The following is a 12,725-nucleotide window of genomic DNA, read 5'->3' on the forward strand; positions in this document are numbered from 1 at the left end:
GAACCGGCTTCACTGACGAGATGTGCCAACCACATGCAAATTATCACGCATTCCTACTAATGGGTCACATTATCATTCCTCAAAATTTACAAACCATGTGACCATTTCCAATAAACTTGCTGGCCAACATGCAGTTCAATACAGACTGTATGTGGAACTCCATGTTGAGACGATAAACAGATTTATAACACATCAAGGGATCCATTAGTCTTTATTGATTTTAGCCTAAATAAACAAGCATTTACTGCTAATTTGTCTCTGATGACCCTGGGAAACCGTCCAATGTACAGTTGTTAAATGTTCAAAGAACTTCTGTTCCCTAATGTCTAGAACCGCTGTTTAGATGTTGTTTATCTATTCGGCTCTTCAATTATTAAACAGTAAGGTGTGTTAAACTGGAGAGATTCGAAATAAATCTGTATAAACTAGACTCAAATGTAACTACAAATTTTAGAAAAATAATGTGTTATGTAATATAAGAATTAGCACTTTAAGGACTATAGTATATGGATGCTGTGCATTGAATTATTTGGGCTATTAATCTGCAGCGAGTAATAAGAGGTGACGTACATCAACACCAGGCTATACATTTGAATTAGAGCTAGAATTTGAACAGCCATAAAAATCAATAGATATCACTGCATGTGGCTATTATGCAATTCTTGTAAATTCAATGTGATACTGATATTTGGCCTCAAACCACCCTAACCATAATTACTGTGGGAGCCAGGCATCTTTAAAACCACTTTGCACCTTGCAAAAGAAAAATACAGTTTTTTTTCATAATGCCTAGCAATCCCCTACGATATATCACAATAAAGCACATATATAGAATAAGATTGTGCTATTGTTTGGAGCTTCTAGCAGGGAGATACAATTTCATCTATTTGCTTATTAACGTTTAAACACAAATCTGGGTCATAAATAGTTTTATGGGTCAATGACGTGACATTAATTATTTTGTATCTGTATGGTGCAATTAAATGTAAAAGGGTTAAAATTTCAAAATAAATTTGCAGATAATTTGCATACATTCTCTTTTTTGAGGACCAAGTCAAAAATATCTGGTTTTATTTAATTTTGAAAAAATATTTGGGGGATAATTGCAGAAATGTCAATGTGGTGTAACTGGTCTGTGTCAATACTAGTATTTCTTTAAATGAAAATATAAATATATTCATAAAAAATGTGGAATAAAATATAATCAGCTAGTTTAGTGTAATATGATTTTATTTTACATGCATTTTTACATAATTTGTCAAAGATTATTTAAAAAACAGAGCTGTTTTCAGCATATGTCAGGACAAATATTACAAAAACGCATTAAAATTTACATTTAGAAATAACTAATAAAATATTTACATTTTTTCATGATTACGCTTACTTGCCATCAAGGTGGATAAAATATTTAATATTTCTCATTCTTTGGCGCAATTGGCGGTTAAACCATTGGACATTTTAAGGTCCATTCAGCCTTTCATAAAAATGATGCAAATGTAATTTTTTATTGGACACTATACACTATGTGCATTGAAATAAACCTGATGCATGCTTTTATAACAAGTTTTTAAAAAAGAGTTTTCTCATCTTGCCAAACCATTTTTGTCACTGACCCTTATACAACTGTAAAAAGCATTAAGGCACTCAAAGCCATGTTGTATTTGCAATACAACGATGGCTGAATGGATCCTACCCATACTACAGACTGTAAAAAATATGGACATCACCTGTAGGTTTGTGAAGAGCATTTTTTTAAAGGCCAAAAAGGCGGAGCTTGCCGTCACCATCATGGCAGCGCGTCACTCCTGGATGACCGAAAATCGGCAAAGAGAGCGGGACGTGGGTGGACCTAAAGTGACTGGTTGCTAAAACCACGCCCACCTAGCTAAATATGCGTGGCAGCAGAGGCAATTCACCTGTCACTCAAGCGGTCAAGCCTTTAATTATGCAAAAATGATTTTTGAAAAACACTTTGGAAAAGAGAGTCGGGCCGAGTACCAAAACACACTTGTAGCCAATCGGCATTAAGGAGCATGTCTACTAACCGACATCATTGCATGGGTTGCGTACCTGTATGTGTGGGACGGGTCTATCAAAAGAAGGTCTAGATTCTATTGGGGTAGGGGCGTGTTTATTTACGTGATTTCAAATGTCAACATTGGCTTTAAGAGATCATGCACTACATGCACTGCTATGCATTACAAAAAAGAAATTTTTGATCAGCATGTGTTCCCTGGGTTCGAACCTATGACCTTTTGTGCTGCTAACGCAATGCTTAACCACTGAGCTATACAATGTTAACTGTCTACAGGCATGCGTTGGCATGTGCCGACTGAATGAAAACCGATTAGCATCCGTACACTGAGTGGGAGTCTCCCGAAAGTATCCAGAGCCCATCTGTTGACAAGAGCTGAGAGCAACACCTCTGAACACATGCATAGTCCCTCACACAAACACAGAGCAAATGCTTTCACTCCATCTGTCTTACTCGACCTTCTGTTCGCTACATGGCAGAGATAGTGAACAAGGCAAAGGGCACGTCTATTGTAAGAGTTACGGTCTGCATGTAAGAGTCACGGTATTGGGTGACATGTCACTATTATGTGTCTTTACCTCTGCATGAACTCATTTATGAATACAGTAAAGCAGGTTTGCTATTCAAGAAGATTCAATGCATTTGTCAGCTGACACATGATGATGCGACAATAATCCTTTTAAACAAACAACTCTATGCCATCCGTCAATCACAGCATAATAGATTCTAGCGAGATTTAATGGAAATGCGAATGCACAGTGTACAGAGCTATCTTTAGGCTTTCATTAATAAAACTAAAGCGTCTCTCTCCACTAAAAATTTTTGTTTTATGGCATCGCTGTAAAGAACCTTTAAAGCATCTTTATTTTTTGTTACATTTTTATTTAAGTGTAGCGTTAATGCTACTAAACAATTTATTTATAGCCGTGTTGACTTCTATTTTATGTTTGCAACCATAAAGCTGTTTTTATTCACTATGCAACAGATGACGTCAGCTGCATATCAAGTTAAATGGCCGGCTGTACTGTACTGTATGTAACAAACTTACTTGTTTCCTCCTAGGAAGGAGCTTTTTGGAGAACCCTGCCCATAATCCATCTGTAGATCCTGAAACAAAAAGAAAGGAAGTCACACATTCATGAATCTTAAGCTGCATATTATACCGAACGTAAGTATGAACACACAAAGCTTTGGCTATTTGTCAGTGATAAAGCAACATTCATGCACGTGTCAAAAAACACAATGAAGAAAAAATGACATGGTGTTGGCACAGCATATTCAGACACACTAAACTCAAGGGTCTTTGTTTGCAATTAGTATTGTTTACTAGTTATCCACACATGCATTTGGCACGTTAGTGGATTATTAGTGAATGGAAGGATAGAAAAATGATAAGACTTTATACAAAGTGTAACTGTAGCTTAATATCAGCAAGCAAGCACAAAGAACTATAAATATATAACTCAATTCAGTGTATAAATTAACTGGGGAGATAGGTTGTATTGTTTGAGGTAAAAATGGTCTTCAACTTACACTATTATTAACACAATTTTGCTATGCGTAAAGTCAAAAACCAATAAAACCAAACTCCACTCAGGTCTTCTCGGGTCCGAAGAAATGTTCCTGAACTGAAATGACCCCGATCACTTTTTACATGAAACCGATGTTCATAAATATATATTTTTTTTTTAAAGACCTGAGAAAACCCTGACAAAATTAGACCCGAGTCTGACCTGAAATTTTTTTGAACCTGACTGGAACCGAATTTAAACAGCACCGACATGTATGCAGTCAACAGCGAGCACGCACCAAAAAGAAACCCAGGTGGCCCTCCAACCAATTTGGGTCGCTGCTCTATTTATTTTCATTTGTTATCTGACGACGACATCAAGCTAACCGCTACAGTCTGCATTTAAAATTGATTGACAGGTCTGGCTCAACCTACCGCCAGCCACACAATGTCACAAGTGCTCTTGGCAAACAGATCGAGGGTTGTAAAAGGACTCGATGCACATACACCAGATAGTTTGGGTCTTCTCAGGTCCGTTCTGCAAAAACGCATTCATTTCAATTTACCCGAGGCCGCTATTATACCCGACCCGTCTTTGAGGCACATGTGAAACTTTTAGACCCGAACCTGCTCTGGTCTTGGGTCGGACTTCAGGTTTTCAGATCTAAGTGGACTTGTGAAGACCTTTAATATAACAAACCCACTCGGGTCTTGGGTCAGACCTTGGGTTTTTGGATCTAATGGCACTTTGCCATTGCATAGTACCCCATGGTTTGGGAGCTTTTCCACTGGGTGCAGTACATAGTACCCGATACTTTTTTTAGTACCACCTCGGTCGGGGTTCAAAGCGACTCGAGCTGATACCAAAACGTGACGCGAAAACACTGTAGATCACTGATTGGTCTGAAAGAATCGTCACTATCAGCATTATCGTTATAATGTAAAAGATTAGCTTTACCTCAGTGCTAGCAGCTTGTGCCGTCTCGAGCTCTGCTGTAAATTCCCAAACTCCATTTTAGCGATGAAAAACATCCACAGGTTGAGAATCAGAAACACCATAATAGTTTTTTTCCAGACTTGCAGTTTGTGGTGGCACATGTCCACATATATGCTTAAATGCAACTTAAATGAGGCTCAGCAGAGCGCGTCGACCGACGCCACGGGTGTTTGTACAGAAGCTGTCATGTGAGACAGAGGTAGTGATAAACACGATGTGCAAACATCTATTTGTGGAGGGGCAATTTTAATTTTGTGGCGGACTGAGAAATAAATGAATGTATGGGAATGTACAATGACGCTCTCACTTGTATGATGTCACAGCAGTAGGCAGCGCGAATATAACGACACGCCTATAATCCCTCCCACTCCGAAGTGTTACTAAACTCGATGGAAAAGCTAACCAAGTCAAAGTGAGGTGAGCTGACCTGACCCAAACCAAACCGTGGGGTACTATGCAATGGAAAGTGCCATAAGTAGACATGTAAAGACCTCTACTATACAAAGCTCTTTTCTATACTGAAATACTTTTAATAGTTTGCTATTTTTATGATGATAAACTAAATGTTGATTCCAAGAGATCTGCTGGAAGATTTTAATTCAAACTGTTCATGTTGTATTCTTAATTAGAGCACTGTGGGTGGACTGGGCCATGTGCTATCTCCACTCCCACTCACCAATATGATCATTCAAACAGGCAGAGACTTGGAATAACTTGATGCTTATGAATTAATATGATTCTAAAACATAAGCAGCACTTTTTATATACTGCACTGCACGTCAGAGTTTGGAAAGGGCAATATGAGAAATGTCCATGTACAGTATTCGTGACATGCTTCGTGACATGAGTCATCCAAATTCATACATCACTGTATATAAGCCAATGACAAATACAGTATATGTACTGTAAATACTATGGGAAAGAGAAAAAAATCATTTTAAAGCATTGGCTTTATTTAAACTCACAATAGTGCATAAAAATGATCAACAAGAATTAATATCTTTAGTTACAATCTTCACTTAAATATTTTTAGGATAGAACTAAGATTGGGCTCCATTTAAAGCGAATGTGCGAAACAAATTGTGTAGTATCAATTATTTACATCAAACTGAGATGGTTCAACTGCAGCCCTCTGCAAACTCTGCATTACATTGTGCATACCTGAAAACATTAGGATTTGAAAAAACAGGATATTTCTCAAACCCTAACAGCCCCCCTCCGTTTTCACTATTACACAAGGGAATGGATGGTTATACCTTGTATCATGTTTTTGTATGGCTCTCTTGCATCTGTTATACAAATAAGAGTCTTTATCAACACGCAAAGTTATCAAAAATGCACACCATCCAAATGTGCGAGTTTGTATACGCGGGGAGTGAGCGGACTTGTGGACCCCCCCTTTCATTACTAAGCAAGAGTATGGATAGGTACATTGCAAAAAATTACTTTCTTTCTTAGTATTGTTGTCTTGTTTTCCGTACACACTGCAAAATAAATTTTGATTAGCAAAAAAGACCTACGAAAATAATTCTAGGTTTCAGACAAAAAATACAAAATTTATGTGAATTTGTGCCCAAAACAAGCAAAAATATGCCAATGGAATAATAAAAAATAAGTTTCTTGAAATCAGTTGACTTTTTTTTCATAAAAACTTTTTTCCTTGTTTTAACCACAAATTCGCTTACATTTTATATTGTTGTCTAAAAACTAGACTTATTTTGCTAGGTCATTTTTTTTCCATAAAAACTTGGCAGTTTTTTGCTTGTTGTAACCACAAATTCGCTTACATTTTATATTTTTCTCTGAAAACTAGACTTATTTTGCTAGGTCATTTTGCTCATCAGGAAAATACATCTTAAATTAAGGATTTTTAGATATTTTTACTGAAAACAAGACAAAAATACTAAGTAATAAAGTCATTTTTTTTGCAGTGTGTACTGAAAAAAAAGGCAGTCTTGAAATAAGTTTACTTTTTCTTTAACATCACTGCAAATAATTGTTCTTAAGAACAAATTCTTAGTTTTTTTGTCTTGTTTTCAGTAAAAATATCTAAACATTCTTAGACGCTTTTTCTTGATGAGCAAAACGACCCGGTCTAGTTTTTAGACCAAAAATATCAAATCTAAGTGATTTTGTGCATAAAACGAGCAAAAAAAATCTGCCAACGGGGCAAGCAAAAAAATCTTGAACATGTTTCTTAAACACTAAATTCAAGAAAAAAATCGAGAAAAATTTGCTTACCCCATTGGCAGATTTTTTGCTTGTTTTATACAAAATCACTAAAATTTGATACATTTTGTCTAAAATCTAGACTTATTTTCTTGGGTCGTTTTGCTCATCAAGAAAAAGCGTCTTAATTTAAGAATTTTTAGATATTTTACTGAAAACAAGACAAAAATAACAAAAAAAAATTTCTTGAAAATAATTATTTTGCAGTGAAATAATTCAAGAAAAATTATGTAACATTTTCATACACCATTGGCAGATTTTTTTTGCTTGTTTTAAGCACAAATTCACTTAAATTTAATATTTTCGGTCTAAAAACTAGACTTATTTGTTTAGGGCATTTTGCTCATCAAGAAAATGCATCTTGATATAAGAATTTTTAGATATTTGTACTAAAAACAGGACAAAAATACTAAATTAGAAAATCCTTTTTTTGCAGTGTATATCTTCGTTTGTATGGCTCTCTTGCATCTACAAGTGACTTTTTATACACATAGGTCAGAGACATTGCATTCTTTAACACCTTCTGAGTTAAGTATTAAAGGACAAACAGCAGTGTTTCCCTACATGCAAAGTTACAAAAAATGCACCCCTGGCCACACGCATTAGCCAGCACATTCAAATGTGTGAGTTTGTGTACGCTGGCAGGTGGATGTGCACGCTAAATGCCCGTGGCGGTTATAGCTTTGCTATCCTCTAACCATCGCCGGGAAGCTTTTCGTCTTGGGTTAGTGGTGGGGGTTGTTTGAGTGATGTGTTACAGATATACTGCTGACTGCTTTACCGGAGGTGAATGTAGCAAACATCAAATACGGCCAGTGGAATTTTTTATAGATTACAGACTAAAAATACGTGAGAAATACGGTAAGCTACTTAAATGGGATAATGGCGGAAAAGAACGGTAAAATACGAGAGAATCCTGGCCCAAACGGGAGGGTTGACAGGTATGCATTTTGACAGGTTTTGACAATCAAAGCTAAAATGTGCGGCACAAAGTGAAATTATCTTATAGTGATAATGACACACATTCATGTGATACACACATTGAGGAACAACACAAGGTTTGATGACCTAGACACAAATTTTCCTCATACAGCAGGTCTTGTGGTATTTAGGTTCAGAATGTTCATATGAAAGTTTTCAAACTTTCATATTATACATTAAAAATTTCATCTGATAATTAAAGAAAATTAGATTTTTCTTTATATAACACGTATAAGGGAAATGCTCTATCCTCTGCTCCATGAGGACTTTAGGGAAGAGTACAAAAACTGCCGTCTCTATTAGATAAAATGTTCAAGGAGAAGATTTTGCATTGTAATAATGAAGTTATTGTTGATTACCATCTGTTTCTTCAAGTTCTTCTCTCTCACCTTGATTTGACCATATCTCTCTCGCCCACTGTTCCCTCCCCTGCTCTCTCAGGAATAAAGCTCTTAGCCATGCACAACCTCATTGATTCCCCCCCCAAAGATTAACAAACCCAATTTGCTTTACGCAGCAAAAAGTCATATCCTCATTCACCGGGCTGTCGTTCTGCTGATGAAAGCCTTTTCTGTAAGAGTGATTGGGACAGAACGTAACAGAGCGAGGACGAGTAAAAGCCAACAGAACATCCCAGACGATTCGCTTCAGCGCTTCTGTCATACTTTTCCTTCATCTTCCTCCCATTTCTCTCTGTGTTGGGTTCCTGCACGTCCTTTCATATGCAGTCAACGATACAGATTTCAAGCATGTGATTGGATGTGCCATCTTAGTGTTGGTTTCAGACCACATAGAGATGTCACTCAAAAAATCCTCATTCCCCCAACAAACACGCAAAACAAATTTTTTGGACAGGCGTTACAATGAGGGTCTTTTTTAAACCTGGCAGATGTTGAAACTGTGTTGGTGCACATTGAGTCGTGGTGCTTATGGGGGGTGATAGGGTTCGAGTCCAGAAAAAGGAACTGCAATCTAATGTGGCATTCACACCAGACGCAGAAGAGGCGGCAAGCGCGAGTGATTTACATTTAAGGTCAATGCAAAGACAAGAATAGCCATCCTGCGGTGAGGTACGCGCAAATGACGCAGTGCGAATGCAAAACTCTCTAAGTCAAGGGTAGGCATTCCTGGTCCTGGAGGGACACTGTCCAGCAAAGTCCGGCTCCAAACCCAATCAAACACAACTGAATGTCATTTTCAAGTCATCCTGCAAGAATTTTCAGGTGTGTTCGATTAAGGTTGGAAGTAAATTTTGCAGGACAGTGGCCCTTCAAGACCAGGAATGCACACCCCTGCCCTAAGTGCATGCAAGCTTTTTTGGCAAAAATCCATTTCTTTGGACAATACTTAGTAAACGGTTGCAAAACCACTTAAGATGCAACTAGAAACATTGCAAATGATTAAAGTTAGAATTCAAAAATAAAGAAACTGAAGCACATTGGGTGGTGCTGTGATGCATGTGGCTGCCACATTCGGGTTGTATTCAGGTACAAGTACTCACAAGGGACCAAAATTTGAATGTGATCCACGGTCGTTTTACATTCATCTTCCATGTACTTTGAGGGAAAATTGACGTTGGGCTTAATGGATTCTGCCAACAAGCAGATTTGAAGCAAATGTATTTGATGAATGCATAATACATGCCAACAGATTCGGATCTTTATTTCTTAGGTAGCATTTATCAACTTTTGCATCTGAGCTCTTTATATTATGATATGCATTCTGACAATGATATAAATTTACTCATACTGTAGGCATTCCTGGTCCTGGAGGGACACTGTCCAGCAAAGACATTGATATAAGACATTGATAATACTGCACACCTTATTTCAGCCAATGAAATACGTTTACAAAACAGATACCAACTACCAACAAAACAAACTTTAAGGGCCGGTTTTCCAGACAGGGATTAGACTTGTCCTAGACTAAAATAAATGTAAGAGCTGAACTGAAAACAACTTGCACTGACTTATCTCAAAATACATGAGTGCCCTTTATTTTGCCTCAGAATGGACACAAGCAATGTTTTTAGTAAGGCATGTTTGTTAAAACTAGTTATATTTCCTAATTAAACTAAGTCCTAGTCCTGGCTGAAGCTAATCTCTGTCCGGGAAACCACCCCCAAATGTACTTTAAAGGGACACTCCACTTCTCTGAAAAAATTCCTACTTTCCAGCTCCTCCAGAGCCAACCACCTGATCCCTACCGCTTCGGAATCCATCCAGCCGATCTCCAGGTCTGGCGGTACAACTTTTAGCATAGCTTAGCACAAAATACATTGAATCTGATTAGACCATTAGCATAGCGCTCAAAAATAATGAAAGAGTTGCGATATATTTCCTATTTAAAACTTGACTCTTCTGTAGTTACATTGTGTACTAAGACCAACAGAAAATTTTAAGTTGCGATTTTCTAGGCAGAAATGGCTAGGAACTATACTCTCATTCTGGCGTAATAATCAAAAACTTTGCTGTCGTAACATGGCTGCAGGAGGAGCAATGATATTACGCAGTGCCCAAAAATAGTCCCCTGCCATTAAAAGTTACTAAGGGGACAAGTTTAAAATAGGGGGAAAAAAAATTTGCGCGATGCTAATGGTCTAATCAGATTCAACGGATTGTGCTAAGCTATGCTAAAAGTGGAAGCGCCAGACCCAGAGATCAGTTGAATGGATTCCAAAACGGCAAAAATCAAATATTTAACTCTAGAGGAACTGGAAAATAAGCATATTTTCAAAAAAGTGGAGGGTCCCTTTAAGTGGTTCACACTGAATTATTTGGAGATTTTAATATGTATGTAGGGTAAAAGATAAAAAACAACCTCTAATCAGAATGTATGAGGAATATCAAGGTCTTGAAAGTACTGTAACACAATAAGGTGGTGGGATATATCATTATGGCACAAACGGACCAATGGGATTTTGTCCCAGCCACAGAATTGCACCAATTGCTCAAACAAACCCAGTGTGTTGTGTTTGTTAGGCAAACTGTCGCTTGCTGCAACTATGCTTTCTCCCCCTGCACTCGTGCAGACCTGCATCGCACTTTGGTTTAACCGTCCCTGTGGGACATGCACAGGCACTCTCTTATTTTCCCCCTTTTCTTGTTTTTCTCACACTCCACCCCACTCAACATCCATTCCCACTGTCTAACCCTAATCTCTCTCCATTCCCGTTCGCTCGCTTTCAAGATGTGTCTGATTGTGACAGGGCCTAAAAATAAAGCCCCTCAAAGGCTTTGACTGCATAAAATGCTTTGCTTCGGAGTTTCAAAGTGCTTTTGATTACTGAAAAGCATGCCGGCGAATCAACTTTGAGGAATGTGACTTTAAATGAAGCTGGAGGCTGCAATACCCAAACAAAATAATTCAACACAGAAACTTGGCTTGACAGACAGAGGCTATAACACTGATATTATATACAGGTGAGCTGAAAAGACACAAATGGCCGTGATCTAAATTTGACAAGGCAAAATGAATGAATCATGACATAAATAAAAGAAATGACATTTACGAATGGGTGATTGGATGATTGTACTACACAAGCGTGGCGAAGCGTAAAAGATGCTAGAAGACAGGGACGCGAAGACAGAAAACAGAATTGATATAAAAATACCAGATTAGATCTTGCAGTGTAGTATATTTCTTCGGCACAGTCCAAAAAATCGTCAGTGTCAAGATGTTTAGTAGAAGGACCAAGAACCTTAAGTTAATCACACACGTGGTGTCCATGGAGTTTTACAAACAAAATGAACTATGGGTGGTGAGATGGAGGTGTTGCATGATGAGATGTTACCAGAGGTCATCCCCAAATAACCGTTTAAGGCCTATAGGTTAACATGAAAATCCACAAAATTGCTGAAACTGGAATGGCGGAGATCAAAATGAAGGCCATTTAGAAATTCAATGTTTAAACAGTCATTAATTTAAACATTATGTTAACCAGTCTTTATAGTCATTTTTGTGATTTACTGTTTTCTTCATAAAATATTCATAAACAAAGTACAACACGTTGTGTAAAAATATGACCTTTATATACACTGCAAAAAATTATTTTCAAGAAAAAAATTCTTAGTATTTTTGTTTTGTTTTCAGTAAAAATATCTAAAGATTAATGCTTTTTTTTGATGAGCAAAACACCCCAAGAAAATAAGTCTAGTTTTTAGACCAAACATATCAAATTAAGTGATTTTGTGCATAAAACAAGCAAAAAAAAATCTGCCAATGGGGTAAGCAAATTTTCCTGAATTTTTCTTGAATTTAGTGTTTAAGAAAATTGTTGCAAGATTTTTTGCTTACCCTATTGGCAGATTTTTTTGCTTGTTTTTTGCACAAAATCACTTAAATTTAATATTTTTGGTCTAAAAACTAGACTTATTTTCTTGGGGTGTTTTGCTCATCAAGAAAAAGCATCTTAATTTAAGAACTTTTAGATTTTTTTTACTAAAAACAAGACAAAAATACTAAGAACATTTTTCTTGAAAATATTTTTTTTGCAGTGTATTTAATATTGACTAAGATAGGCCATGTTAAACATTGAAATTAAACATTGACGCTTATAATCGAATAAATACATTATGAGACTTTAGCATAATTTTACACATATGGTCTCAAATGTTGCTAAATAGTTTGAGAATAAGTCACATTACACTGCAAAAAATGATTTTCAAGAAAAAAATGTCTTAGTATTTTTGTCTTGTTTTCAGTAAAAATATAGAGAGGGTCTTGAATTGGGATGCTTTTTCTTGATGAGCAAAACGATCCAAGAAAATAAGTCTAGTTTTTAGGCCAAAAATATCAAATTTAAGTGATTTCGTGCATAAAACAAGGAAAAAATCTGCAAATTGGGTAAAAAAAACCTTGAAAATTTTTCATAAACACTAAATTCAAGAAAAATCCAAGAAAAATTTGTTTACCCCATTGGCAGATTTTTTGCTTGTTTTATGCACAAAATCACTTAAATTTGATATTTTTGG

General features: G+C 36.7%; 1 protein-coding gene across 4 annotated transcripts in view; it reads right to left on the bottom strand.

The window, feature by feature from the left end:
- Positions 1 to 12,725, bottom strand: part of map4k3a (mitogen-activated protein kinase kinase kinase kinase 3a) — an 84,557-nt gene that overhangs the window by 15,266 nt on the left and 56,566 nt on the right. For 3 of the 4 annotated variants that reach the window (XM_055183180.2, XM_055183179.2, XM_055183176.2), the window contains one exon: positions 3,084 to 3,142. In XM_055183180.2, the coding sequence (XP_055039155.2) occupies positions 3,084 to 3,142 (59 nt within the window). Of the gene's footprint in view, positions 1 to 3,083; positions 3,143 to 11,365; positions 11,453 to 12,725 lie in introns of all 4 variants that reach the window. The other variant, XM_073876146.1, reaches the window with a different exon arrangement.

The sequence above is a fragment of the Misgurnus anguillicaudatus genome, chromosome 14 (assembly GCF_027580225.2).
Source record: "Misgurnus anguillicaudatus chromosome 14, ASM2758022v2, whole genome shotgun sequence".
In the NCBI taxonomy this organism is placed as follows: Eukaryota; Metazoa; Chordata; class Actinopteri; order Cypriniformes; family Cobitidae; genus Misgurnus; species Misgurnus anguillicaudatus.